The sequence below is a fragment of the Aspergillus wentii genome, assembly GCF_001890725.1.
Source record: "Aspergillus wentii DTO 134E9 unplaced genomic scaffold ASPWEscaffold_5, whole genome shotgun sequence".
Taxonomy (NCBI): domain Eukaryota; kingdom Fungi; phylum Ascomycota; class Eurotiomycetes; order Eurotiales; family Aspergillaceae; genus Aspergillus; species Aspergillus wentii.
The window spans coordinates 1,904,990-1,931,665 of NW_024467836.1; the positions used below are offsets into that span (position 1 = coordinate 1,904,990).

At 49.0% G+C, this 26,676-nt stretch overlaps 10 protein-coding genes across 10 annotated transcripts; 3 read left to right on the forward strand and 7 right to left on the reverse strand.

Moving 5' to 3' along the window:
- Positions 1–51: 51 nt before the first annotated feature.
- ASPWEDRAFT_42349 (uncharacterized protein) lies at positions 52–2,136 on the reverse strand. The gene is made up of 4 exons (XM_040835755.1): positions 1,944–2,136; positions 1,162–1,862; positions 912–1,108; positions 52–850 (listed from the first exon to the last, which is right to left on the reverse strand). The coding sequence occupies exons 1-4, from the start codon at positions 2,021–2,023 to the stop codon at positions 416–418; spliced, it is 1,413 nt and encodes a 470-aa protein (XP_040688036.1). The 5' UTR covers positions 2,024–2,136; the 3' UTR covers positions 52–415.
- A 3,164-nt stretch (positions 2,137–5,300) lies between these two features.
- On the forward strand, positions 5,301–6,957 carry ASPWEDRAFT_173777 (uncharacterized protein; the record flags this gene model as incomplete). Its single annotated transcript, XM_040831134.1, has 3 exons — positions 5,301–5,528; positions 5,575–5,682; positions 5,752–6,957. 3 exons carry the CDS (start codon positions 5,301–5,303, stop codon positions 6,955–6,957), a joined length of 1,542 nt encoding a protein of 513 aa, XP_040688037.1.
- Positions 6,958–8,496: 1,539 nt separating this feature from the next.
- Positions 8,497–9,228, reverse strand: ASPWEDRAFT_112778 (40S ribosomal protein eS24; the record flags this gene model as incomplete). The annotated part of the gene is made up of 3 exons (XM_040828355.1): positions 8,497–8,573; positions 8,675–8,922; positions 9,152–9,228. 3 exons carry the CDS (start codon positions 9,226–9,228, stop codon positions 8,497–8,499), a joined length of 402 nt encoding a protein of 133 aa, XP_040688038.1.
- Positions 9,229–9,467: 239 nt separating this feature from the next.
- On the forward strand, positions 9,468–10,557 carry ASPWEDRAFT_42353 (protein-lysine N-methyltransferase). Its single transcript, XM_040835756.1, has 2 exons — positions 9,468–9,762; positions 9,894–10,557. The coding sequence occupies exons 1-2, from the start codon at positions 9,532–9,534 to the stop codon at positions 10,449–10,451; spliced, it is 789 nt and encodes a 262-aa protein (XP_040688039.1). The 5' UTR covers positions 9,468–9,531; the 3' UTR covers positions 10,452–10,557.
- Positions 10,558–11,282: 725 nt separating this feature from the next.
- On the reverse strand, positions 11,283–14,430 carry ASPWEDRAFT_42354 (uncharacterized protein). Its single transcript, XM_040835757.1, has 2 exons — positions 14,010–14,430; positions 11,283–13,450 (listed from the first exon to the last, which is right to left on the reverse strand). Exons 1-2 carry the CDS (start codon positions 14,193–14,195, stop codon positions 11,303–11,305), a joined length of 2,334 nt encoding a protein of 777 aa, XP_040688040.1. The 5' UTR covers positions 14,196–14,430; the 3' UTR covers positions 11,283–11,302.
- A 774-nt stretch (positions 14,431–15,204) lies between these two features.
- On the reverse strand, positions 15,205–17,874 carry ASPWEDRAFT_579892 (putative Ran-binding protein (RanBP10)). The gene is made up of 5 exons (XM_040838355.1): positions 16,860–17,874; positions 16,393–16,807; positions 16,089–16,335; positions 15,523–16,038; positions 15,205–15,465 (listed from the first exon to the last, which is right to left on the reverse strand). Exons 1-5 carry the CDS (start codon positions 17,720–17,722, stop codon positions 15,335–15,337), a joined length of 2,172 nt encoding a protein of 723 aa, XP_040688041.1. The 5' UTR covers positions 17,723–17,874; the 3' UTR covers positions 15,205–15,334.
- Positions 17,875–19,251: 1,377 nt separating this feature from the next.
- ASPWEDRAFT_112810 (uncharacterized protein) lies at positions 19,252–20,132 on the reverse strand (the record flags this gene model as incomplete). The annotated part of the gene is made up of 2 exons (XM_040828358.1): positions 19,252–19,642; positions 19,711–20,132. The coding sequence occupies 2 exons, from the start codon at positions 20,130–20,132 to the stop codon at positions 19,252–19,254; spliced, it is 813 nt and encodes a 270-aa protein (XP_040688042.1).
- A 1,679-nt stretch (positions 20,133–21,811) lies between these two features.
- Positions 21,812–23,188, reverse strand: ASPWEDRAFT_158097 (J domain-containing protein; the record flags this gene model as incomplete). Its single annotated transcript, XM_040829739.1, has 3 exons — positions 22,967–23,188; positions 22,371–22,907; positions 21,812–22,318 (listed from the first exon to the last, which is right to left on the reverse strand). Exons 1-3 carry the CDS (start codon positions 23,009–23,011, stop codon positions 21,812–21,814), a joined length of 1,089 nt encoding a protein of 362 aa, XP_040688043.1. The 5' UTR covers positions 23,012–23,188.
- An 8-nt stretch (positions 23,189–23,196) lies between these two features.
- Positions 23,197–24,637, forward strand: ASPWEDRAFT_579940 (DNA-directed RNA polymerase I subunit RPA43). Its single transcript, XM_040838357.1, has one exon. The coding sequence runs from the start codon at positions 23,294–23,296 to the stop codon at positions 24,527–24,529; it is 1,236 nt and encodes a 411-aa protein (XP_040688044.1). The 5' UTR covers positions 23,197–23,293; the 3' UTR covers positions 24,530–24,637.
- Positions 24,638–24,745: 108 nt separating this feature from the next.
- nfr1 (putative AIF-like mitochondrial oxidoreductase (Nfrl)) lies at positions 24,746–26,544 on the reverse strand (the record flags this gene model as incomplete). The annotated part of the gene is made up of 3 exons (XM_040828401.1): positions 24,746–26,006; positions 26,068–26,257; positions 26,322–26,544. The coding sequence occupies 3 exons, from the start codon at positions 26,542–26,544 to the stop codon at positions 24,746–24,748; spliced, it is 1,674 nt and encodes a 557-aa protein (XP_040688045.1).
- Between the last annotated feature and the right edge of the window lie 132 nt (positions 26,545–26,676).

A 26,676-nucleotide genomic window follows, 5' to 3' on the forward strand; every position in this document is an offset into this window, starting at 1 on the left:
AGTTTCCTATTAATACTGGGTACTACTATGTACCAAATAAAATAAATAGCTCGTAACGCTATAAAATACCACTGAGACCCTCGTTTTACATAGCAGCATGTGACTGGCCAATCCGGAATGGAATCGAGGGGAAATCCTGTGTTAGCCCCTCTCGGCGGGGCACGCCGTCAATAGCTGAACATAAAGTCGACAGTCCGGTTTCACCGACAAGTGGCCTTTACCATGGTGCATTCAGAGGACATGCATGCTAGAGGTACATAAAATGGGATACCTCAATGCCCAACTTTTCAACTGTGTTGGATAATAGTAGTATTTACAAATTCGACAGCTCATACCCCTCCCTGTCAAGATTGATGTGTCATATACATGGAAAGGTATGGACAGGCTATGCGAAAAACAACTTTATGATACAATATTAGCGGTGCCGTCTTTCTCGATATCGGTCATCATCCCGGCGGTCACGTCCTGAGCGTCGATCGCCATCATAGGCCCTGCCTCGATTTCTATCGTGATAGGATTCTCCCCGTGTAGGGCTTCGGCTGAAAGATCTATCACGGTATCGGTCCCGGTAGGAATTTCCTCGTCTCGGGCTTCGACTAACCCTTCGGTCAGGACGCGAGCCTCTTTTTGGGCTCCGGCTGGGAGACCGCTCACGCGGAGCACGTCGTTGTTTTGGGGCGCCTTTGTCGAACAGCATTCCATAGTCATCATCGTCATCATTTCTGCGAGCGTTATCGGATGCTCTGTACTGGCGCTTCTTTTCAAGGTTGGCTACACCACCAAAGCCACCTCGTTGACTGCTCCGCTTGGTGATAGTGGCATTACGCCAGCTCTCCGACAACTTCGAGACCTATATAGCCGTTTAGAAGAGAGGATAAGAGTCATAGGGTAGGGTGAAATTATTAACTTACACTCTGAGAGAAATCTACATGGATCCGGTGATCGTCAATAAGTACTCCCTGCATCTTGAAATATGCCTGTTCGCAATCCTTTTGGTTCTCAAACTCTATGAATGCGTATTGCAGACTGTCGCCAGTCCGCTTGTCCCTAATGACCTCGCAAGATAGAATTTGTCCGAAACGACTGAAGATCAAATGGAGATCCTCATCTAAGGTTGCCATTAGAGTGTATCAATGGGGTATGGAACAATGGAGTTCGCACCTTGGGTGACAGGATTCAATTTGCAGACGAACAGAACATTTTCTGGTGGCTTGACCTCTGCAAACGGGAGGTCACCAACCATTTCCAGGGTCAGCGCTTGTGCTCTTGCCTCGCGTTCCCGCCGAAGCCTCTCCAATGAATCTTCGTCCATGTCTTCATCGAGATCCTCATCATCGGCAATCCTGACTGTCGACAGCTGTGCCTTTGATGGCAAAGGACTCTCTGGTGGCTCTACCAGACCTGGGGGATCGTTGAATGGGTCATCAAGAATGACAGTGTGACGGATACGAATATCTTTTAGCGGTCGACCGCGGTCATCAATGAAGGATTCATTGACCTTCTCAAGGACGTCAAACCCTTCCACGACCTTTCCAAAAACCACCGCCTTCCCATCCAAGTAGTCAAGGTTATCTCCAAGCGTAATGATAAACTGGCTGGCAGCGATACGTAGGTCCTCGTCATGTGGTGAAGGAACCGTCGCCATGCTCACGGTGCCTCGTTCGTTGTGTTTCAGCTTCGGTGGAAGTTCGAGAGGAAATGCCCTCTTGGACGGGCCTTCCAAAAGACCCCATATTGAAGATCCGCCATCACTCTCCAAGGAGTCGGGTCCGATGGGGTCACCAGTTTGGAAGGTGAAATTTTTCTGGACGCTGTGAACCGGCGAGAAATTGTAGTATTTGACTTTGCACAGCTTCAGGAAGCTACAATGGTAAAATAGGATAACTTAGTTTCTCGTTCAGCCACTCGACAAAGACACAAACAGAAATTGAACATATACTCACTTCTCACACGCTTTGGGCGACTCATCGACCAGAAGGTCCATGACAATGTCGCCAAGCGACGTCTCCAAAAGTACACTCATGACGTCCTGCCCGCGCGGCTGCGGTTGTTGCTGCGAGGATCGACGGCGCGTAACACGATCACGGTGAGAGGGAAAAAAGATCAAGGAAGAGAAGAAGAAGTAAATTAAGCGGCAAGGATCTGAGCAAAGATATCAATCAAGAGCACACGCAGCTAGTAGCATCACCAAGCTTGCCTCTTGTCGGTGTGCGATGATGATGTGAAGAGCTGGGATTGCAGGGCGCCCGGAATGGGAACAAGTTCCACCGGCGATCCATGCGGAGAGACCGCCCTGGTAAGCAAGTCTAAATCGATCGACCTGCCAACCACCGGGGAAAAGATCATTGCAGCCCGGGATTTTTCACCATAAGCCAACCAGGGAAGGTCAAAAGGATCGTGATACAGGCCCTGACGAGGGACATTTTTCGATCAATAACAAATTGTCGATGATTTCGAGGAGTGCAGGGCCTACGGAGGGCCGATCCGGCGCCTCTCGTGTAACGGCCTTCTCAACTCAACGGCATATCCTCTGAGAAACCCCGTTGGATGAGAGATGAAAATCATCCCGGGTGGAAGCAAAGAAGAAAAGAAAGCACAGTCATCGAAACAAGCTCACCGATATTTAGGAAAAAGCATCGGGTCGATCGAAATTCAACAGCTCCTTGTTTGTTCCTCCGGTGGCTTCTGGTGGCTTTTAGGCTTCGCACAACCCAGGCCCTGAGATGTGACATCCCTTGAAGAAGTCACTTTTACTGCTTTCGACAGCTCGATACCTGGTACAACCCAATTCCCCATGTACGCCCTTCCCCGGGGATGTAACTCTTCGCCATGGCAAAGGGTTCCAGGTTAATTAACGTCTCCTACTTCCTTCCTAGTTCTGAGCTTTTGCTCTGCAGTTCCACGACAGAGGTGTTGGAAAATAACGGGCGGTCTTCTGCAGTATCATAGATGGCCCAACCGGATTGCACCAGCACAGCAGTATTCTGCTGAGATGATATACTGCACGTGGTGCAGGTTTTCGACAAGCTGAGGCATATTTTTAAAACAGTGACATGATACGGATCTTCCTTTGCCAATCTGTGGCTGGTCTTGTTCCTGACGGCAGCATATCATCCAATCCTCGTTATTAACATTATTCAAGTCAAGTCTTTCAAGAATTATCCCCATGCGCGTTATGCGTGCCCTACAATTTTCATTTTATTTCACTGTATGCCATATTTACTTTTCCCTCTACCCCTCCATCTCTATTTACTTTTCCCTATACCCCTCCATCTCGCTTCGCTTTCTTCAGTATGCTTCATGAAACGTTGTGCCTTGTCAAACCCTCAAGTTGCACGGTGACGAATCTTGTATCCAAGCCCCCTCTAAAATCCCAAATGTTCTCATGCATTTGATTTGAAGATTGCAAAGTCGCGAGAGCCAGACGCTCTGGTACTTGGCCCAGTATGATTTCTCAATGCAACGAATGAAGGAAAAGAAAAGTGAAGGGGAAAAAAAGCAAGCCGTTGTCATGCACTCCGTACTTTTGTCTCATGCCCAGGTCTTTCTATGTGGCAAGACCGCTAGTTTCCCCTCTGTTTTCTGGTTGAGAGACTTGATTGAAATCACTGACGCCCATGGGAGTGAAACAGCCCCAATCGCCATCGTTGGTGATGTGAAAAACCATATTTGTCGGAGTGCAGCCCAAGAAGCCAGGTCCAACAGGGCTTTTGGAGTATCCCTGATCTTCGTGCATACTTACTAGACTTCCCCGGCCCCACGGATCTCCCTTTTTCTGCGTCTAATTAATGACAATATTTGTTATTTTCTTGTCTTATTTTTTAGTCTGTCCATGTTCTTTTCTTTTTGTTTCGCTGCGTTTCGCTCTCTCCATCCAATCTGGTGAACACCACTAGAGGCGAAAACAACTGCCAGCCAATGCACACCCATCCCGGTGACCTGGACACGGTCTTTGTGATGATCCATCTATACCAGGGAGCCTGTCAATCTATTATTGGAAGTTCAGCCTCCTGCACCCTTTGTTAGAACTGGCAAGATATCATGGATTTGGGAGCTCTGAGGTCTTCTATTGAGACATGGAAGCTCAAAGGTCCCGAGACATCAAGATGATTTTTTTGAGACCATCCGTTTGCAAGTGCCCTTCTTGGAGGGGTGCAGCCCAGTCTCCTTTCGCCCAAGTGATCTTTGTGACGAGAGCAATCCTTGCGATCGCAGCCATTATAGTTCATCAGATAGCAGACTGGGTATCAAAAGTACGGACCGAGTTCGGATTGCTAAAAGAAACTTTTGTTTGATGCAAAGAATCGCAGAGGCCAAGCCGATTAGCTCTGCAACTGGTCGACTATTTAGAGGGCAAACATTCTCATTTTCGTTGCTCCAGCCTTGAAAGCAATAGATAGGTACCGGCGCTTGTGAGTTCATGCAAACGTATTCGGCGGCTGCCCGCTACAACAACCGACACCTTCATACTGATTTGGTTTATCGCCTATGTCCTTGTTATTTTCGATGCGAAATCATGCCCTCTCTCCACTAGAGCAAAAAAAAAAAAAAAAAAAAAAAAAATGTGGCAACCATGAAAGAAAAAAAAAGTTACATAGCGGAGCGTTTTCATATCGATTGGCTGAAACAATTCACGGGGAGCTTTAATTTCCCAGTGTAGGTTGATAGACCTCGCTATGGTTACTATCAGGTCCTGTTCGAGCCGTGTGACGTTGCTTTGTGACACCAGGCCTCTAAAACACCGGGATATTCTTACTGTCTGACCTTCCATCAGCGTGCTTTTGGCACTTCCAACCTACATGGCTTTTGAATTGGATGCAACGCGGAAATTTGCATGACCCTCCCTTGGTACGACGACAGGCAAGCCAAGTATCAAACTAACCACCTTATTCGAATAGATTGGTGAATTAGTGACATTTTCCGCTGGCCCTGGAGTCAATTTGGGTGAGGTTATGACGGGTCTAAAAGTCCACGTTCAATACACCAACAGAATATCGAGAGAAGGGGGGAAGGCCATTCACAAACTTAAAAAAATCAAATCAGAAAAGAAAAGAAAAGAAAACAGACAATCAGGAAAATGACGAACAGCACATGGGCTTAAATCTAGCCCTGCTTCCGGATCGAGCCCTTCTAATCCTTCCCTGGTTCCCTTTCCAATGCTTGAGGTCTGATTAAGGCATGGTCATAATCACTCCTGATTCATGAGACCTTTTTATACTCCCAAGCACCCGGTGAACAACTACCTTTTTTATTCCTATACTTGTCTTGACTAATATGTAAATTTCAGAATGAGGAACATCATGCCTCCTTCCGAACTGATTTCTGGAGTAATGACCCATCCGTTCTATCACTCAGAGGAAGAGACCAGTTTCGTTCAACAGTCAAAGATGGATCCTCTTTCGATACCACGTTCGACTCGAAACGATCACCATCAAGAGACCGTGGATAGAAGTTCTAGCTGCGTCAGCCCTTCTGCAGAACCCGAAGGCAAGAGTCGCAACCCAGCAAGGCGTCGAGCTCCAGTTGCAGTAAGTTAGATATCTCGCCTTGGAGCACCCATGCTGATTCCATCAGTGTGTACGATGTCGGAAGAGGAAGATCAAGTGCAGTGGCGACACTGGGGATGGACAAGGCTGTTCGAACTGTCGAAATTCAGGAAACACGAACTGTCTGTTCTTGCGGGTGAGTTGGTTGTCTTTGGTTTTTTGGGCATGCAAATACAGGGTAGAGGGCTAACCTGATACTGCACAGGTCAACTCTCACAATGCATGGCCGTATCCCACGATGAATGCTACACAACCTTCATCTACGAGGCTGGGTATATATCCACCTCATATGGCCTCGAAACCAGGAGATTACTCGGTGAACTCTCCAAACATGCGTGTTGCTTCATTCTCACGATCATCCGACTATGACATGGGGTTGGACTCCCAGCATGCATTCAGTCGACAACCGTTTGGAGTCGACCCAAGTCTGAACTACGAAGAAGACCCATCGACCACTCATTCATCGGCCTACATGGTTCCTACTGGGCATCAAGGAGCTCTGCCCGATTACTATGGGATAGCCTGGAACACCAAAGGATGGAGTCCTGGAATGCCCATCAACAAGGCCTCAAACGGAGCTCTATACCATGACCAAGATGAAAGCTCCCTGACGCAACCGAACTATTCCTACATGTTACCTGGACAAGGGACTCAGGCAACGGATGCCCCATCACTTGGTCCTGCTATGACTCTCGTCTCTGATGGACAGGGTACTGATCGGACACTTCCAACCCCTACAATTCGAAACCAGCTTCAAACCAGTATTTCCACTCTCCCAACATCCCCTGAAGCCATCTCTGGCCTACCTTTCTCACAGGACTTTCGAGTCGGAAATATCTGGGCTCCCAAGAGTGCTCCATCTACCAGCAGCCGTTCCTCGATGCGAGCAATGTCAAACGGGGCATACAGCGCCAGTCTCGTCAGCCGTGAGAAACCCATCCCATCTAGTGCACAAGACATGGTCTTTGGGTTCATTTCAATGACTTCGGCCGGCACGCCATCCCCGCTGATTCCATCGAGTGGAGCATTCACGGGTACTGGTTTGGATACGGTCGATTCAGCCGATGACTTCCGTGCCGCCACGGATGCTCGCTTAACAAGATCTTACTCCCGTGACCATGGCCGCCTGATGTCTCTTACAGATTGCAGTCCAGATGTCTACGGCTACAGCAGCAGCGAGAAGAACAAGAATCGTTCAGACGACACAGGCTCAGCTGCTACCTTAATGAATGGTTTACCATACACGCCTGTGAGGCATTCCGACAACCACGGAGCCTTACCCTTCCACCTCCTCCCCACGGATGCTATGCCGGACTACCGAACATCGACAGAAGTTCACCGGACATCAATTTCGTCTCATAGTAATCCTGGTGGCTTCTATCACCAGCAGGAACTATTGAAGCCAACGTAGCACCGCTCGCCTGTACATCAACGCCATTCAGTGAGAAAAGAAATGGGAGGGGGAGGAGCGAGAAGATCTAAAGGGCAACTAAACAGTCACAAACCTGGCATGTTTGCCTTTAGTCTGTGGCGCAATTAGGTCAGGCTTTTCTCTGTCTTATTTTTTGATCGTCGGTTCATTCGAATACCTTTTGTTGCTTTTACTTTTCTGTACTGCCTTTACTACATAATACGTATCCTTTGACAGGTCAAAAAATGTTACACTAATATTATAACTGGGTAGAAAATATCTCTCATGGGTGGTTTGGTTGGCTTTCATTCATCTTCAACAAGTGTCGTGTGGGTGGCAGATGTCGCAGTGTTTCTTTAGTCGAATGGCGGGGTCTGATTGTCTTAATTGCTTTTTTCGATGTTTTTTTTTTTTTTTTTTTTCTCTCTCTCTATTTTCTTATTTAATTATAGTTTTCTTTGTTCTCATTATGATTATTTGCCTTCCTATTTCTTCTTCTGCTTTTTTGGTCTTTTGTTCAAGTTACTGCAAACTAAGCTGGACCAGCACATGTCATCACCATCACCTACATAAGATGATTTGACCTGAATATACATGTCAAAAACATATTTCCCTTTTTTTTTTTTTTTGTTCTTATATGGAATCGATTTGTAAATTAATGACGATAATCATGATAAAATAAACCACCAACTCTTCATCCTTGTAGCCTTTTTTCTTTTTGCAGGGCGATTGTGTAAGGTAACTTGACTACCACCACGACTACGACAGTACCACGGCAATTCATTCACGTGGATAGCGTTTCTCTCAAGACCTAAACTCATTCCAAGAGTACGGAGCACACAGGTTAAAAAGGATCTAGACCTTTACTGAAAAGGGAGACGGAGGGGAGATGCCTATTGTCTACAGAGTACGGAGTTACTAGGGTGGTAGAAAGCGTTGTCGTACTGTTCCACGCTCATCTGACAGAGCAAGGGACGAAGGGTCAAAGATAGAAACGTTGATTTTCAACATGACACGACTAAAAAAAAGTGAAGAGGGGGAAAGAGAGGGGGTGAAGGTGAGGAGGGAGGGGGAGGGGAAGGCTTGAGATGGATTGTCTTTTTTTGGTTTGGTTTCTTTTTGTCCTTTCTTTCTTTTGTTCTTAACAGTACATCGATGGAGGTCGATGCTGGAGGTATTGAATTGATGAGTAATTGCGGGAGAAAGCTGGTAAGGGCTGATGATGACACTGTTAGACAGTTGGAACGCAAGGGAAAAACAACTAGCGAGGAAAAAAGAGGAAGAAAAGAAAAAGTAGTAGATGATATTTTTTTCCATCCCGGGGAGAAATCAAAAGCCCAAATCTTCATATCTTCCCTGCCATCGTCATGGGCATGATAATGGGCGTAATAGTAGGAACAGGAGGCGCCAACAACAACACCACCGCCGATACCACCGCAATTATCACATCCAGCAGGGTTGATGACCCCCGGCCGCGTCCGTTTCCGTGCGCGAGTCCACCTCCAACCACTCCCTTCACCAGGATCGGTCCATATGCGCTTAGTCCTTGCTCTTCTTGGGGCCCTTGACCTTGGCGATTCCGCGGAACTTCTTGGAGCGGTTCTTCCTTTGCTTGCCTGTTTGTCGAAGAAAAGATACATGTCAGCCCTTGTTCTTGTTCCCATGTTCGTATGATAATATCCGATCTGATGATTCTGGAGGAATGATGATAACGTACGCTGCTGTCGGCTGGCCTTCTCGATCTTGGTAGCGGCACCGATGCGGACCAGGCGGTAGTGAGGCTCGAACTTCTTCAAGGCCTCCTGGGAGTCGTAGACCAGAGCGAAGCCGGTGCTCTTACCACCACCGTATTGCGTACGGAAACCGAAGACGGAGACCTGGTCCTTGTTGGACTTGTACAGGTCGGCGAGCTTCTCGCGGAGCTCATCCTTGGAGACGTTGGCACGGTTGGGGTGGAGGACGTCCCTGATGAAAAATGTCAGATTCGATGGACAACATTAAATTTCCCCTCCAGGTCCCAAAATCATATAATCCAGCATTAAAAAAAAAAAATCAGGCAAAAGCCATCAAAACGAGCGTTTCTCGTTTTTTCTCTTCTTTCTTTCTTTTTTCTTTCTTGTATCCCCATCTCCTCTCCTTTCCCCCCATATGACCGGGACTCTGGAATTCAACGCAGGAAGGGTAATAATCTTACACGACCATCTGCTTTCTGGCGAGCAGCGGGTTGCGGATGAACTTGCGCGTCCGCAGGGTAACGGGAGTGTCGGCCATGATTGCGGTGAGGTTGTTGACGAGAGGGTTGAACCACCACAAGTTGGACGAAGGCTGAAGGTAGGGGGGTTGTCGCTGTCGATTAGCCGGGCTCGAAATGCGATTCAATTTCGTTTTCCCTTTCGTTGTGCAGTTCCAGCTGTGGGCTCGGCTAGGGCAGAGACTAGCCGCTTCGGGTATAGGGCGCACGTGATGGGCTTTCTCAGTAGAACGGCCAAGTTGAAGTCGAAGTTGACAATAATTGCTTGCGATTGTGATTTTTGCGAATAATTGAATGCTAAATGCTGGATGCTGAATGCTGAAATGGATGAAATCAACACCCTCGTCGCCCAGTACTTCCAGCTGGTCGACCCCCACCATCTCAATCTCCCCGATGGCCCAACCATCGTCAAACCCGCCATCCAAACAGCCCTCTACGAACGCATGTTCAACGAGGATACTGTATGGCCTATTCCACCGGTGAATTACCGGTCTCGAGTGTTAAAAATGATCATCTCGAGAATCGAAGAGTCCATCTCGGATCCTGAGGAGGATGTATGACCAACCCTACCATCACCACTATGATAGACGTACGCAATGTGTATACACATATTATGTTTGCTTTTAATATTGAATATTGAATATAATTGTTTACTATGAGACGATAAATATCTAACAAGAAATAGGAGATCATATCCGATCTCATGGAAACCTGGTCCACCCTCATGACCACCCCCAAACCATCCCCTCTCCAACAAGCCCAACAACTCTCCTACATCAAATACACTGCCCCAACCACCACTGCCAGCACAGTCACTACCCCCCGCACAGTCATCACCTCCGAATCAAGAGGCCTCATCCTCTCTGCCGGCACAACCGGTTTCCGAACCTGGGAAGCAGCCCTCCATCTCGGCTCTTTCCTCGCCACGCCCGCCGGCGAAGCCCTCGTCCGCGGGAAACGAGTTATTGAGCTCGGCGCGGGTACGGGGTTTCTGTCTATGTTTGCGGCCAAGTATCTAGGTGTGCAGAGGGTGGTTGTCACGGATCGGGAGGAGGCGTTGTTAGATTCGATTCGGGACTGTGTGGGGAGGAATGAGTTGGATGGGCGCGTGTTGAGGCCGGCGATTTGGGAGTGGGGGAGCCCGTTGGATTTTGAGAAGGGGGATGATGGTGAAGATGGGGTGTTTGATGTTGCGCTCGGGGCTGATTTGGTATGCTTCATTTCAATCTCATTCGCTAACTAGTCCAGTCTGTGAGGCTTACGATGATAGATCTATGATACCGATCTCGTTCCACTCTTGTTATCAACATTAACGACCCTTTTTGATACTTACAAGATCAAGTGCTTTATCATTTCCGCCACCCTCAGAAATCAAGATACTTTCCAGACATTTTTGAACGCTTGTGGTAGGTTCTCTTGAACCAGTGTATCAGACGACGTTTCTAACTCGGTGCAGAATCAACCCATTTCAAAGCAGAGTGCATGGAGTTCCGTTCTCCAGCGGAGGAAACACAGACAGGCTTCTTCCATGCTACTGGGATTCCAATTCGGACTTATAAGATTTCTAAGGTGATAGAATATGCTTCGGATTTGGTTTAAAAAGGATTTTTGGGGTTGGTGGTTGCTAGCCAGCAGTACTTGCCAGTAATATTGATTATGATACACAAAACGAGTGACGATGTAATACATCAGCAACTGATTCATCGTGTTTGACAAAGAGTGAAAACATCCATGAAAATCTATAAAAGTAATCAAAACACCATCTATAGAAAGTAACCATGTATTATGCAATATAAAACACCGAAAGATAGATATATATCACATATAAGATCACATTGAAGAGCCGTCTGCTCGTGGGGTATCGTATTAGAAAGAATAAACATGCAAGTAATACCCGCTATCGATAATGTCCGAAAAAAAAACACAAAAGCCAAAAAGTGCAGATCTGAAATGTTGTATAGCGACAGTAGGCGATGTATTGGATAGATAAACGTTGAATGGTATAATGTAAAGTCATGTAAGATAGTCATATAGTCGTGCTGTAGATATCAAAGGTTGGTTGATACCACAAGTGAAAAAAAGACCAGAACTGGTCTACTCGGCCAAAGACTCTCGCAACAAGTCCTCATCCAACCCTTCTGCGTGAATGGCGCTGGGAGCCCGAGATCGGGGATGAAATCCCTTGATAGGACCGTTTTGATTTACGCCGGGATATCTGAAAACCAAGCCCGATGCCGAATCAGCTTTTGAGTTGTTCTGAGCAGCACCAGCAGAGTGAGGTCTAAAAGAAATTGGGGCGGAAGTTACAGGAGAGTCTGGAGTCTTGGGAACCGGGCTGATCCTCTGTGGCTGAGACTTGGTGTTGTCATCAGGCTCTTCAGAGGATGCGCCCCACCGACCACGCATCCAACTTCCCACACGACGACCAAGCGAAACTTTTCGAGTCGGGGTTGTAGATTCGATGGGCTCGTTCTCGGTGGATGAGGAGTCGGCTTCGGGGTTGGTTCTCACGACAGAAACAGAAGCGAGGTAAGACCGGGGCGAACGCTCAGGGATCTTCTGACCATTTTCCCCATCAGCCATGGCCGTATTGGACGAGAAGACCGGCACGGTGGAAGACATGTCAACACTCGGCGAGGCGATCTTGCGAGGGAATCGTACTGGAATGGTCGGGTGCAGAAGACTCATCCGCGAAGGACGGTTGCTGGGCGTGTGGATGTCCATGCCTGCAACGGAGAAGAGATCGTCGTGAGACGGGGACTTGCGGGCAGAAGAAGCGCTATACGGAGACGCAAAGACATCGTCATTGGCAGCTGGATGAAGGCCACACTCTGGCTCCGCACATTTGGAGGATACTTCCTCACTCTCTTCAGGAATTGCAGGCTGCACAGGAACACCATCACCAAATTCAGCATCGTACTGCTCAGCGAAATGGCTGTAGTCCAGATTGAGCAGCTCATCGTTGGCAGGCTGGTCGAAACCCTCCGGCGCTAGGCCTGGCAGGACAGAAACATCTGATTTCCTGTGTCGATTTCCCAGATAGGGAGACGAGAAGACGGTGCTGTCAGGGCTGGTAGGCCGAGAAGATTCAAATCCCCGGTCAACTCGGTCAAAGATAGACGCTGGCCGGTAGCCCGACTGGGGAGAGCTCGACAGGGAATCGATGGCTGGCGACTGCGAGGACCAACGGCGAGAAGCTGCACCAGTAGGCAGGGGAACCGAGGCTTGAGAGTGAACCGTGGAGTTGGACGAAGCCGAGGGGTTGTGGTTATGCAAGGACTTGCGGGAAAGTGGGGTACCCGATGCAGAGTGCAAGATAATCGGGCTTCCAAGCAAGGAGCGTCTCTTCTTGGAACGACCAAAGACCCGCTCGCGCTTGGAGCCAGCCGAAACGGACGAGCTGTGGTAGTGGTGATGAATGTGGTACTCCTGCGAGATGCGACGTGCCTCGCTGGACTCGAGTTCCTGACTCAGAGTCGTAGACTGGGGAGCTCTTCCTTCTTGGCCTTCGGTGGTATCGAGGGGCTGGTGCGTCAGGACCTGATCCCGCAGGTTCTGTACCTCTAGGTTCGAGCTGTCCAGCATCTCCCGAAGCTCCATAATGCCCATCTGTAGATTGGCGTTGTCTTGCAGAATGTCGCGAACAAAGCGAGACACGACGTTGGTTCCATTGGGGTTCCGACCCAGCTCCTGAGCTGCGGCAGCACCCTTGAGACGGCCAGCAGCACCGTCGAGCTCACGTTCGACGACTCGTCGGCGCTCCATGCGTTGAACCATCTCAGAGTGTCGCTCTTGCTCATCGCGGGTCTCCTTCTCCATCTTCTCGACTTGGTCTTGAAGACTTTGAAGGGTCGACTCGGCCTTCTTCCAGCGCTGCACAGCAGATTTGTTGTCATTTTGTGCAGTCTGCAAGTTATCCTGCAGCTTGGACTGTTCTGTCTCCATTTCCGAGAGTTGAGCCTCAAGATCGGCCGCCCGAGCTGCAGTAGCGGTTACTTTGCGGAGCTCAGCCTCTGTAGTTTCAAGGGTAGCGGTGAGAGATTTGGAGTGAGCATCAGAGTCGGCAATGTTCTTATTAAGGCCTTCGAGTTGTTCGAGAAGGCCACGATTCTCTTCGATGATACGGACATTTTCCTCTTCTACTTGGCGCTTCTGACGTTCCAGCTGGTCGATGTTAGAGTGGAGGCGTTGGCGATCTTCCTCCGCTTCTACCATGTAAGACTCATGGCGGTGTAGTAGGGCCTGAAGAGCAAACGTTAGCGACGACGACCCCATAATGTCGGTGGATGCAGAAGGATCTCGATCTCCTGCAGTGGAGGCCATGACGGACAAAAACACAATTATTCAGGATGGGGGATCGCAATCCCTTAGAATCCATCTGGACTTGTATGGTACGGGCAGACCAGTACCACCAGTGCCACAGGTTCTTATTATTGTGTACGACTTGATCAAAGAAGGGGTGGGGATAGACAAGAGAGCAAAGGCAAAGAATTCCAGAGTGGAATGTACACGAAAGGGGAGAAAAAGGAATATAGAATGTGGGTAGGGTAAGCAGCGGGCAGCAGCGTGTCACTGCGTAGTAGATAAATGTATGTCGTAGCATGTACGCAAGTATGGTATGAGACTGGGACTATGGAGCGACAGAATGGAAATAGATAAACCACCAGCCCAGGCGAGTATGAATCATCGCCAGAGAGGGGTAACCCGGATAAAAAAAGAAAATGAGGCAAGAAGAAGGTGATGATGAAAGGAAAATTAAAAAACGAAGGAACGAAAAAGGAAAAGTAACGAGATAGCGTACCTGACCAAGTCTGGCAGCAGTTTCAAGGTCTTTCTCCAAGCCCTCCAGCGCCTGATGGTTGTGGGCGAGGAATGTACACTCGGGGCGGCCACAACAGCAGCGCAAAGTGGGCGACGAGGCCGACGAGTGGGTGGGAATGCCGGGGAGGTGGCCTGCAGGAACCGGGCTATGCGAATGAGATGCCATGGCTAGCAGAGGCAGAGAGGAGACAGGAGGAGAGAATGTGAGGATGAGTTGGCACCCCCTGGACGCAGTGGACGGCGCGATGAGCTGGAGCGGAGACGAGCCACCATCGAATGACAGTGAACAGGAGGGGGGGTTGAAGTGGATATGCAGCCAAAGACAGGGCGAGGAATAATACGAGTTTGATTTCAGCTGGGCTTCAGCATCCCATCACAGCATGATTATCCTTCTTTTATTCCTGCCAGCTGCGATAAAGGCCGACTTGGACGGTTTGGACACTAGAAAACAAAGGCGGAGAAGGCCCAGTCAGACGGTGACGTTGATTACCATATTGGCGGCCACTGATTGGCTGGTGGGCATAATACGGTTACCGGTAGTACGGTACAGCCACTCCACCCGTCTCCGGTATCAGGGCGGTATTACTCTCTCTTCCCTCTGCTATTTATGCGTAATCTACCTGTATTCTATGTAAATATGCGTACAGCACCAACCACCTCAATTTCGACCCGCCAAGAACCGATCCTACATTGCGAGAAAATGCAGATTCCGATCAGCCAAACTCCATTATCCATCCAGCACAGACAGTCCAGTCAATCCACTCCGAACCATATTAGCTACAGGAGCTCTTGTCCACTTCAGCTCGCCTTTATCTACTTCATAGCCTTTCATGGCCCCGTTTCACAGAATTTTTTTCCACACCAGGCCAGCTCAATGCGCATCCTAATGTCCCTTTCAATTCATGCGGCCCAACCATCTGGCAGTCTGGCGCTGGTCCAATGCAGCAAGTCCCACTGCTCTGATGCCGTCGGGCATAGGACAACACACAACCATCGTGACTCACTTCTTTCATGCTGTCAAAGGGGAAAAAAATTCGTGCTTTAGTCTGTTCCTATGGGGTCCGTCATATTCGTAACTGTTCTCAAAGCATTTAGATGCATGTCCTACTGCCATTTGCCATGTGAAACCCATATACATAGTGAGGCATACATAATAATACGTAATTGATCACCAGAGGGGCTCATCGCGCAATTGCACAAAAGAGATAGAAAACGAAGAATGGAGAAAAATAATGAATCGAGTAGTCCCAGTCTTCAAATGCACTTAGAGTAACTTAAAAATATTCAGACGCTCCAGTGGTCAAATCAAATCAAGAAATCATTCCGCACATTGATAAACGCCCCAGCGCCGCCTTCCTCACTAATCTCATTCACCAGTACTTCCGTCTGTTGGTATAGTCGCTCCAATGCGGCCGATGACGATTTGCCGAGAGATACTGCGCCTGTCAGCTCTTATCCGCAGATATGAAAAGCGGGCTGAAACATGAACTTACCTAAAATGGCCGAATTCAACTCCTCTGCCACAATTGCCCGCCCTCTGGTGTCCAGATAGTGACCATGCATCGACCGTTTCGGATGAGAGTATGCTACTAGCGAGAAGATGCCATCCAGCATCTTTTTGTTACCGCCTCGTTCGTCTGTCGGATAGTCTATCCGCAGTTGTTGTCCATACTGCACAGCTTCGGTCAGGAGCTCGTAGAATCGGGCCATCGTCTCAGGCTCCTCGGTATCCATCCCATCGGCCTCCCAGCCATCTCCTTCCTGCATCTGCTCGTCCAGCTCCATTTCCTGGTCGAACACGGCACCGCCATCCGACAGCCCGTTGGATGTCTTGCCTCGTTTTGGTGCCGCCAGCGACACTTCATTGCATCGTCGTATCATCTCCAAAAACTTGCGACATCGTAGTTTGAAGTGGATGTGAGGATAATCGTGTAAAACATTCGCGTAGTACGCATTGGTGTACTTCAATGCTTTGTCAATATCGCCATCGAGAATCGCCGCTCGAATCTCTGCGGTCGCAGTTAGCGAGGATCAGGAAGGGGATGGATGAATCTCTTACTCTGTCGATTAATCGCTTCCACGTCCTCTTCCACCTCGTATTTCTTGAGCGACTTTTCACGATCACTCTGCAGCGCTCCCGATTCTGCAACAACTTCTCCGGCAAAGGCCCGGGCTGTTTCTACATAGCCATCATGAGCCAATAACTGTGCAACCAGCTCCTGGAGCAGTGTACTCTCATCCAACGGTGGTTGTAAGTTCGCCGTGCTCGTTGCGTTGATCTCTGAATGGATAGAAAACTTTTCTTTCTGCAGGGCATCAGGTTAGCATTTAATACCCGATCAAATCTATCGAACAGCACACACCTTGACCATGCCATCAATGTCGAATATGAATGGCAGCTGCCCGAAGTTCGCAGCCAGGTGCACAGGCGGTTGCTTCTTCATTCCCACAGATGGGTACAGCTTCACATTTCTCAGTTCCCGGAAGGCATTACCTAGATGGATATTGTCAGCGTCCGCTTGTAGAAAGCTATCCCATAGTAGCACCATACCCAGGAAATCACCATTCTTGGTAAAAAAGGCACAGCCCGTAGAAAAGTTCACACCACATCCCACTGTGTCGCCCGCTCCAAAAGTCGGACCATACGGTCGCCCTTGGCCTTGACTTTCTCCAAAAAATGACTTGCCATCATCGCCGTGATAGGCCCAGGATTCCTGCTCCCACCCGGGAAGTCTTTCCACAGACGCTTTATTGCTAGAGAATCCGATTCCGATCATTCTACTATAGTCAGCATTTATTACAATCCTACTAAAGAAAGTCCAAAACATACCCCTCCTTCGGTTTCGAATGGATGGTAATTTCAAAATAGTAGATTCCACATTGTGGCGGCATGGGGTTATCAGCACGGACAGCGGCCGCTTCATGATCATGCTTATTGATCGGGCCTGTATACCGAACCTCAAGACCCCCACCAGTAAGCTCGAGTCCGGAATACTTATCCGCATCATTCCATCGAGCCGGGAGGGGCTGGAGGTTTTCGTCGTCGGTTTTGGGGGGTTCTCTTTCGATGATATCATACGTCATTCCGCGGTGGGATGGGGCCATGCGGTGGAGATTTACATGGCTCGAGGAAGCAGAGAGGGGATTCGAAGCGGCAGAGGAAGAGGCGACAGCGTCATGCTGGGCGGCGAGCTTTGCTCGATGGGCGGCATCAAGGCGGGAGATGTATCGGGAGTCGCGGAGGTATGATGGGGTGAAGAAGGGAGGGGACGAGGAAGCTTCGGGGTAGCTGGAGCCAGGGCCGTGGAGGAAGGTATCGTAGCGGGGGAAGCTGTTGAACTTGCGGGAATACAGAGGAAGCGAATCGCCCGGTCCTGGCGTCGACCTCCAGGCGGAATTCATCTGCATATCTGCATCCACGGCGGCGGATGAGAGCGTCTGTTGGCGGCCGTCGGGTGGGAAGGGCGCGGGGGGTAGATAGGATGAAGTGGAGTGGTGGGCGGAAGAGGGAAACAGGTGCGAAAAGGGACTGTTGCTAGAGCTTTGTGGAGAGAGTGCGGTCCCGGACAGGACCGAGGCGTAGGAAGAACGGCGTGGGATCGAGGAAATGCTGGGACTGGGATATGAGGTTGTTAATGTTGGAGGAGCTCCTCCTCGAGCTCCACCGGATGGGGGGAAAGGAGCATTGGTCATGCTGTCGTCGTTGGGCGGATCCAACAAGCAGCCGCCAGACGAGCACTCTCACACGAGCTGGAAAAGCCACCCACGGTTGGCTGTCTTGATGCTCTATCAAGACGAGGCTAATAAGTTTATTCTGAAAGCCACAGTCGTCTTCCTTTCTTTCGTCCGGTTCTTCGGTTGATGTCGTCTGTTGGAGAAATGGCGTCAATATTAGATGCCCTTTCCGTAAACGGACGACGACAACCGGAAGCAGCAACAACTTTTTATCTTCTTTCAGAAGATGAAGATGGTGATGATGAGTAGATGTTAATCCATTAAATCAAGGATCCGTAAATCAATCAAGAAGCCAACAGACAGACAGACAAGCAAGCACCCGACCGTGTACGATGGATGTCCTCATGTACGACGGTTGCAGAGTATGATAGAGAACAGAACGAGGGAAAGACTGAAACCCCTCGAATCCATGATGGCTGGTTAGAATGGGACACTACTCCTCTTCTTCTACACTACGACAGGCATGTTATTATAGCAGTGCCCGTAGGGAGTACACTGACATTACACTGCGGGGGAAGACGCTGGGGCCTGTCATGATCAGAAGACATCTAAAGACAAATAAGGAATGGATGATTAGATTAAGAATTCGTTAGGTAGGTGTTTAGTATTGATCTTGATGGTAATTCTTAAACATCTCAGGCAATCGATTCTCTGTAGATGGATGAATATATAGACATACCAGATACATATCCTATCCTGCATATTCCTCAACACCCCCTCCTTGTCTGACATGATTTCATCTTGGCCAGAAAACAGGTGATCACACCATCTCAGCTCCCCTGCCAGAATCATCATGCTCGGATAGTATCGAAATCAAGCTTACAGGTTCATATACAGCTCCATGGTATATCAAAAACGGAATAATGGCCGACACGCGACACCATGACAGCATATAAACTTAATATATACCAGACGTTGCATCCAGAGCAACAATGTTCAAGGATACCCTATCGGTAGCCTTGAAGCTGACATTAAACATCTTCAAATACTACAATGAACCGATGGTAAAACAATGCTAATAATTGAATACGTTAACAACCATAATCCTTTTATCTCTGCAGCTTTTCGCTTCGAGACCAATAATACAATGCCCATAAATTCCTGCATGGCTGACATGCGGCCAGAAAGATACCCCCAATAAAAATCAAAACCCAATTCCTCCGTAAAAAACCCCTAGTGGTACACATAGAAGATAAGCCAGCGGTTGGTAACAAGTAGAACAGAAACAAAGAAGATAATGTAGCAGCCAGACCAGTGTAGACATAAATAGAGAGCTCTATCCATCCATGCCTGAAGATAACAAATTAGAATAGTGGTTGATGAAACAACTCTTCAAACCGACGCCGAAACCAGGAACAAAAAGCCGACAAACGCTGAAACCCGTCCAAAAGATAAGAAAAAAAGCAAAAGAAAAAAATATTTTACAAGAATGTTGATATGCGAGATGATCGAGTGGATCAATAGTGGTGCTGTTGGGGCATAGAAGCCTAGGCGGTCATTGCAATAGCGGGAGAAGAAGCCTCGACCATTGGCTGAGGAACTGGCGTGAGACCCCCATCTCCAGAGTTGCTTTTCTCGCTGGGGACACCACTGGCACTCTGGTTGGCCTTGCTGTCGCTGTCACCCGTCTCAAGAACAGTCGCGTTGACTTCGCCGTTCTGCTCGGGGTTCTGGGACTTGGGCAAGCTCCAGGTGGAAAGCTGCCATTGAATGCCGGTAAAGCTCTTGAGTTGTAGAGGCTTGCGCTGCCACTTGCGACACGGAGCACCCGAGCGATCCAAAGCACGCAGACCAGCATTAATGGCACCAGTGTTGGCCTTGGGGCCTAGCTTGTGACCAGGTGGAAGGGGTTTGGCTGCGTCGAGGTTTCCATCATCACTATAAAAATTAATGTTAGTGATCATGCGAACAGACTAGAAAAATAGACAAGGGCAAAGGAAACATACAGTCTAGGCTTCTTTTTCGGCCCAGGCTTCCCTCGCGCCTTGGGAACCGCTTCACCCGTCTGGTTGAGACCTCTCTTGCTTCCAGGCTTAGGACCAGGCACACCCTTCCGACGAGGAGTTTCTGCAGACGCAGCACCTGTAGCGGGAGTTGAGGCAGCATCTGAGGCATTATCGACGGACGAAGGGGGAATCGGTGGGTCCGCGAAAGACGAGGCAGGAGAGGATTCCTTCATATCCTTTGTTTCCTTCTTGATGGGAGAGCTGAGAAGGTCGGTGCTGTTGATCTTGCTTTTAACGTCGGCAGGACTGGCAAAACGACTCAGTAGGTCAGAGGACAGCTTGAGGACGACCGTGCCTTTGGAAGTTCCAGTCCGGCTGGAGCGACCGTTGGCGGTAGACGTAGCAGAGCTAGACGACGGCATTGTTCTGAAGTGAGGTTGTATGGAAATATTGTTTCCTTTTTCTTTTCTTTTTCCCTTTTGGTCGTGTGTTAATTTTTTTTTCTTTCTTCAGTCAAAGAAAAAAAGGGGAAAGAAATAAACAAGCCGACAAAGCCGGAATAGGGAGTTTTCGCAAACAGAAAAGTAGGTAGGTTGGGGGGGAGTGGTGAGAAGAATGAAGTATTTCAAAAGGCGATTGTGACGTGGGAGAAAGAAGTCAACCGCCTCACGTCAGGATGGCTGGAGAGTTGGGCTGAGAAAGTGGTTTTGTTTGGTTTTGGTTCCAGCAGGTCAAAAGCGGCGGCGAGACACGACGAGGCGAGGCAAAAGTCTGTACGCAGGGCTGATGGAGGATGATGACATAGTCTGCCTTGGGAAGTGGTGATGGTGAAGATGGATGGGGGATGGGGGGGAGGGAAGAAGAAAAAGAGGGAGAAGGAGAAGAAAGGGATGGGGATGGAGGTTTCATTGTGGTGTGGTTTTGGTTTGTGGTTTTCGGGTTGGTGTGGTTCGTCTAGTAGACTTCTGTGCGGTCAGGGAGAGAATTTAGTAGGAGAGAAGAAGAAGCCGGAGAGGAGTTGAGGTTGTAGTCTCCGCGTTTCGTACGGTACGCGTATAGACACCTAGGTGCCTAGGTATAGATAGGCATAGATGGGTAATAGTATATTATAATGTTTCTTCATTATTATTTACTATATATTCTATTCTATTTGATTGATGATTCTATCTTTCCTGCTCTTGAATGAGTGCTCATTCTCTAGTATGGATCGCCAGTCCCGCCGGCAAATGTTGGTCAACCAGTCGTTAGACTTTGGACAACTTCCCCTTCCACAGCTTCCGACGCAGCGCTCTAGATGAGCAGATCTTGGATAGATCATAAGACGAGTACAAGCCGAGAATAACTAATCCCATGGCCATCTCACCTTCTCCTCCTCCGGCAAGCTCAGTGTCGAGGCCAATCATCTGATCCTATCACCAGAACAACAGTAAGTTCCTCGTTAGTTGCTCCTGTACGCAACCAAGAATTCCAAACCCGGTCGGGTCGCCACATTCGGAATCGGAGCACAAACACCAGAATTGGATGAAACGAAACGAAAATAAAAAGGAAATGAGGGGGAACAAAGAGTTAGAAAAAAAAAAAGAAACCATGGCTGAACTGACCCGTTCATCCCGTCATCCGTCGCTGCTCCGATCATCCATCATCATGTATTCACCCCTACTGCATCAACTAGCCGTCCCATGACGCAGTGTTTGGTATTATTGCTCGACCGCTTGTCTTGGAATTGAGACCAGAACAGTAATCATACAAAATACTACTAAAAGGTACCTACTATCATTATTTGCACCGCCTCTCCTCCAGACAGTGTAACAAGATAACCATCCTATAATATAATAAACTATGCCTAGACACTTGCGTAGGCACTGCCATCCACATCATCTAAGCGCCAACAAAATAGCATCCAACCAGGCCGAATTGATCCACTGCCAATGCAACACTACTTCTTTTCATTTCAATAATGCCTCACCACTCACCAACGTGAGATATTCACCCCCATTCAACGATGGACAAAATTTCTTCGATAAAAGTCTTCGTAAAGGAGTTGACGAATATATTCAATGGTATCAATAAATGTTACAATTATTTAAATCTAATACACATTTCAATCTGCCTTCTTTTCCTCGTTTTTCCTTTGGATAACTTGAGCAACAGCTTGCTGCACTTCTGGACTTCGCCTCACACTGCTCAACACCAATCCCTCCTTCATTCCCTTGCGCAAGGTAGCCACGCCCTCTCGATCCCCACGGAACGGAGCAAAGCCCAGTTGTAACAGTCGAGTGGCTTCGGAATCAGTTGCACCTGAAAGCTGCATCACCTGTCCCAGGCGCTGGAGAAGTTGCGGGTTTATTCGCTCAGCTGCGGGGACAGATGACGACTTGGTTGCTTCTGGCGGGGTGAGCTGGGAGATGAAGATATGCAGCGTAACAGAGGCCCGTCGGGCGAGCGTCAAAATTTGGAACGGAAGAAGATAGAAAGTCGAATGGGTGGAGATTCCTAGTATACTTTGCAGAGCTGGAGGAAGATATGATGCGGGCATGAATAGCGCCAGGGGGTGAGTAGTCAAGGCAAGTTCGAGTGTAATCAGAGCAGCGAAGGTGAAGAAGCGCCACTATAAACAGCCATGTTAGATAGATTTAAACAATTACAGGGACACCACTCACGTAACGGCCCCAGTTAGACCACCAGGTGAAATTTAGAAAAATGACCGTCGTAAATCCTGCCAGGTACTGCGGAATGATCGACTGGAACGCCGCAAAGAAGAAATCTTGCATCGTCTTCTTATTATTCCAAGTCAAAATCTCTGGCCCGAATCGATCGTATGCAAACCGTTTGGCCGGGTCCAGCAACGTATCCTGCGCCAGCTTTAGGTATACAAAGTAGTTTTCCGACCCCGCGTATGGGACCCCATTGCCCGAGACCACTTTGTCCGGATGATGCTGGGCTGCCAGCCGTCGGAATCGCGACTTGATCACCTTGTCATCAGCCAGTGGGGAGACGCCCAGAACACGGTAGAAGTCGCCTGCGACTCGGACCTGATAGAATGTTTCGTAGAGCGTATACAGGAGGTAGCTCGTTACGACAAAGATGAAGATGCGACGGCGATGTTTCGCATACCGTGGAGATGGGGGCTGAGGCCGGGGATCTCCTGCGCGAATTGTGATTCCATAATAGATGTTCTGGAGGATAGAGGTTGCATACTGGGGAGATTCTTTGTTAACCACGACCGTTTATATCGCGGTTGGGATAATGCACTTACATTAGGGAGAAATGCCCAACCAGCAAAGGACAGGAGGGACGACATGACAGCGCCAAATCCTCAACTCTCCATGAAATAATGTAGACACCCAAAACTAATACCTGTATATCACAATATGACTTGCATAAGTGATGATAATCAACACGACTGGCCATGATTGACACTTGTCTTGCTGCCCCAGCATCCCACCGCCCTACATACCGCCTTCCCGATCCTCCCCGCAAGCCAACGAAAAAAAAAAAAAGTTCTCGACTCTAAAGAAAAAAAAAACCTCATTATCGCCAATTGATATTTAGATATAGCTCTGCGGGGCACATTTTGTCCACCATGGCAATTGATGCGATGGATATCGATACTAGTCCTCCGCAGACCGGAGTGATAGAACCCGAGCGCAAACGCAAGCATAAGAATAAGGATCAGCACTCGTCGCCATTGAAGAAGAAGAAGCGGAGGCACGAGATCGCAGATGAGGCCGCAACATCGGAAAAAAAGAGCAAAAAATCCAAGGCCAAGGCGAAAAGCAAATCGGAAACGGCATCATCGAGCATTCCCGACTCTCCTTATACGCTGACTACCGCATCACTCTATCTTCCTCTGTCGCCCATTTCCATCTCCCCGACGCACGCTCTCGCTTCGCTTTTGGCTGAGCATCTTTCGCCTCTCCTTCTCACGTACTACCCGCCCCTGAAGGGTATTGTGCTGGCCTACTCCAATGCCTCGATATCTAGTACCCCGCCCTCTGCGTCATCCGCCTCCAACCCCAACGATCCAAACCCACAGCCCTTGACCCTCGCGACCACGGCAAACGAGTACGGTGTTTTGTACGTCTACTTGACAGCAACCTTCTTGGTATTCCGCCCGCAGCGCGGTCAAATCCTCGAGGGATGGGTGAATGTCCAGTCGGAAGGTTTCTTGGGAGCCGTGGTCCTCAACCTTTTCTCCGTAGGCATTGAGCGGAAAAGACTCCCCACGAGCTGGAAGTGGGTTCCTCCAGGCGAGGAGGGAGAGAGCGGTGCCACTGATGACAGTGGAGACAAGCAAAAGAATTCCGAGGACGACGAGGACTCTGAAGCCTCCCCCTTCTTCAACCCGGAAAAGGAACACTTCAAGCCCGTTGCTCTGGCGTCGGATGCGAACCCACTCTCCGAGACTATCGACCAGGAACTCGCCGGTGGAGAGGACGACGACGCAGCCGCAGAAGGCTACTTCCAGTCTGTATCTGGCCATCGGGTGCGCGGTACGGTTAAATTCCGCGTCGTCGACATCGACGTTATCCCGGGCACTGAGCGGGAGCGTGGCTTTATGAGCATCGAGGGTACCATGCTCACCCCCGAGGAAGAAGCCAAGGTCATCGAAGACGAGCGCAATGGCAATTTTTCGGCTGCCATGACGCCCCACAGACCTACCATGTCCGGAGCGTTACCATTTAGAGGAACTTCTGCCCAGGCTGAACAGCAAGACGCCGCAGAGGCCGAGCCTTTAGAATCACCAGTCAAGAAGAAGGAGCCCAAGGCGGAAAAGGAAAAGAAGACGAAGACCAAGTCGAAGAAGAAAGAGAAATAAATGATATCCTCGAGTTGAGTTGAGGTGGTTTATTCTTGTCATTTAACTACAATGTATGCACGCTTGTCATTCTCATGTCATATATTCGATTTCATGGTTGGCGTTAGAAAGGACAGCAATCAAAATTCATTATCTTGTTAAAGCCGATGGTCGTAATGGACATATATTGTTACTTTGCTATTATAGTGTCCCCATTAATAAAGATGAAATCTCAATTTAGATATTCATCGTCTTTGGCACCCCAACAGCCAATACATCCACACCACTCTCAATCTCCGCCTTGGTAGGCATATTCCCCCTCCGCATCAACTCTGCACTCTTAGCCATGATAGGGTCCATCCCCATCGTAGCGACAGCAACCACCGTGTTACCTTTTGTGTAATACGCAACGAACTTCGCATTCTCGGGCTCACCACGAAGAATCAACCCATCCCATCCATTGGGAGTATTACCGCAATACCGCAACTGAGCGCCCAACGCAGACCAGAAAATAGGAATGAACACCTTGGGCTTGAGAGACTGCAGCGAGGACGAGAAACTGTGCACGATGGATCGGGCAACGCCTCGGCCGGCATTCTGCGCAACGTTCCAGTGCTCGATTCTTGTGTATGTGCCCTTTTCTGGGTCGGTGCCTGGTCCGTGGTAGGGGTATGTTGCAATATCTCCGATGGCGTAGACGTCATTGTTGAGACCTGGTACGGCGAAATGTTCGTCTGTTTTGATGGAGCCGTCTTGCTCGAGCTGGATGGAGGGGTTTTCGCGCAGGAAATCTGTAGCCGGACGAACGCCAACGCCTAGAATGACTAAATCGGCTGGGAGCTGTGTGCCGTCTTTCAGGTGCACAGCACCGACACTCTTGGGGTAAGAATCGGATGCAATTGCTTTGGCGACGGATGTGGCTAGTTTGAATTTGACGCCGGCCTTTTCGAGGTTATTCTGGAAGATCCGGCCAACTTTCTCGCCCATGACGGTTTCCATGGGGGCATTTTCCATGCCCACGATGGTCACGTCGTTTTCCTTGGCGAGGGCATTGCCCACCTCCATTCCGATGAAGGAACTTCCGATGACCACAATCTTCTTGTTCTTATCCCCCACTGCTGTGAGGATATCCTGCACGTCGGTGACGGTGCGAAGCAGGAAGATATTGCTCAAGGTCTTGAACCCTTCCATTGGAAGAGAACGTGGCATACCACCCGTAGCAAGAACCAGCTTGGTGTACGGGTATGCTTTGCCGGATTTTGTAGTGACAGCCTTGCTATTGAAGTCGACGGAGATCACTTCGTCAAAGACAGTGTTGATAGAGGCGGACTTGTACCATTCCTCAGGGCGCCAGAGGATCTTCTCTACGTCAGGGATTAGAGCCTTGGACAGCTTGGTTCGGTCGATGATCAAATTCGGTTCTTTGGAGATGATGGTGATGGTTCCTTTGTATTTCAATTCGCGAATAGCCTGCACCACTCCAAGGGTTCCGCTTCCACTATAGAGAGATCAGCCTCGTTGAGTTGATATAATCCAGAAGGAAAAAGACGACGACTTACCCTCCAACAATAACGACCCTCTCCGGCTCAGAGGCACTGCACTTCAGAACAGGATCCCTCTGTCCAAATCTAATCGCCGACTCCTCACCCTTGATATAAACCGCTCCATTCTTCTCCACGACCTCGAACTTATTCAAAGCATTAGGAGCAGGCGCATCCTCAACGTCTCCACTGCCAATATTAAAGCATGCTACAGCACCATCAGCACCCACATCATTCATACCAAGAAATCCATGGAAAATGAAAATACCCACCTCCATGCCATGGGCACGTAATCCTTCCATCCGGCGAAACAACGCCCAATTTCAACGGTGCCCCGTAATGCGTACACTTTGGACTCATGGCATGTACTTGGCCATTGAATCGGACGACCAATACTTTTCCACCATCGATCCCCTCCACCTCTGATTCTACCTTCTCCATATTCTGCACATCCGTGAGGGACGAGAGGTCCTTGAGTTTATATTCCTGCGCCATATTGAGCGATGGGGTTTTGGATAATGTGGAAGAGGAAGTCGACGAAAACAAACGACGGGTTGGGGCCCAGCGGGGATGTTTTGAAAATGTGGAGGAGGAACCAAGGCTCGTGGTTTGAGCTTGATTCAAGGA

Coding starts and splice junctions, on each gene's coding strand:
- ASPWEDRAFT_42349 (XM_040835755.1), bottom strand. CDS start 2,023: ATGAGTGTACTTTTGGAGACGTCGCTTGGCGACATTGTCATGGACCTT. Junction 1,863..1,943: donor TCGCCCAAAGCGTGTGAGAA/GTGAGTATATGT, acceptor TTACCATTGTAG/CTTCCTGAAGCTGTGCAAAG. Junction 851..911: donor ATGTAGATTTCTCTCAGAGT/GTAAGTTAATAA, acceptor ACGGCTATATAG/GTCTCGAAGTTGTCGGAGAG.
- ASPWEDRAFT_579940 (XM_040838357.1), top strand. CDS start 23,294: ATGGCAATTGATGCGATGGATATCGATACTAGTCCTCCGCAGACCGGA.
- ASPWEDRAFT_42353 (XM_040835756.1), top strand. CDS start 9,532: ATGGATGAAATCAACACCCTCGTCGCCCAGTACTTCCAGCTGGTCGAC. Junction 9,763..9,893: donor TCTCGGATCCTGAGGAGGAT/GTATGACCAACC, acceptor AACAAGAAATAG/GAGATCATATCCGATCTCAT.
- ASPWEDRAFT_42354 (XM_040835757.1), bottom strand. CDS start 14,195: ATGGCATCTCATTCGCATAGCCCGGTTCCTGCAGGCCACCTCCCCGGC. Junction 13,451..14,009: donor CTGCTGCCAGACTTGGTCAG/GTACGCTATCTC, acceptor TTTGCTCTTCAG/GCCCTACTACACCGCCATGA.
- ASPWEDRAFT_579892 (XM_040838355.1), bottom strand. CDS start 17,722: ATGACCAATGCTCCTTTCCCCCCATCCGGTGGAGCTCGAGGAGGAGCT. Junction 16,808..16,859: donor CATTCGAAACCGAAGGAGGG/GTATGTTTTGGA, acceptor TGACTATAGTAG/AATGATCGGAATCGGATTCT. Junction 15,466..15,522: donor GTTGAATTCGGCCATTTTAG/GTAAGTTCATGT, acceptor TGACAGGCGCAG/TATCTCTCGGCAAATCGTCA.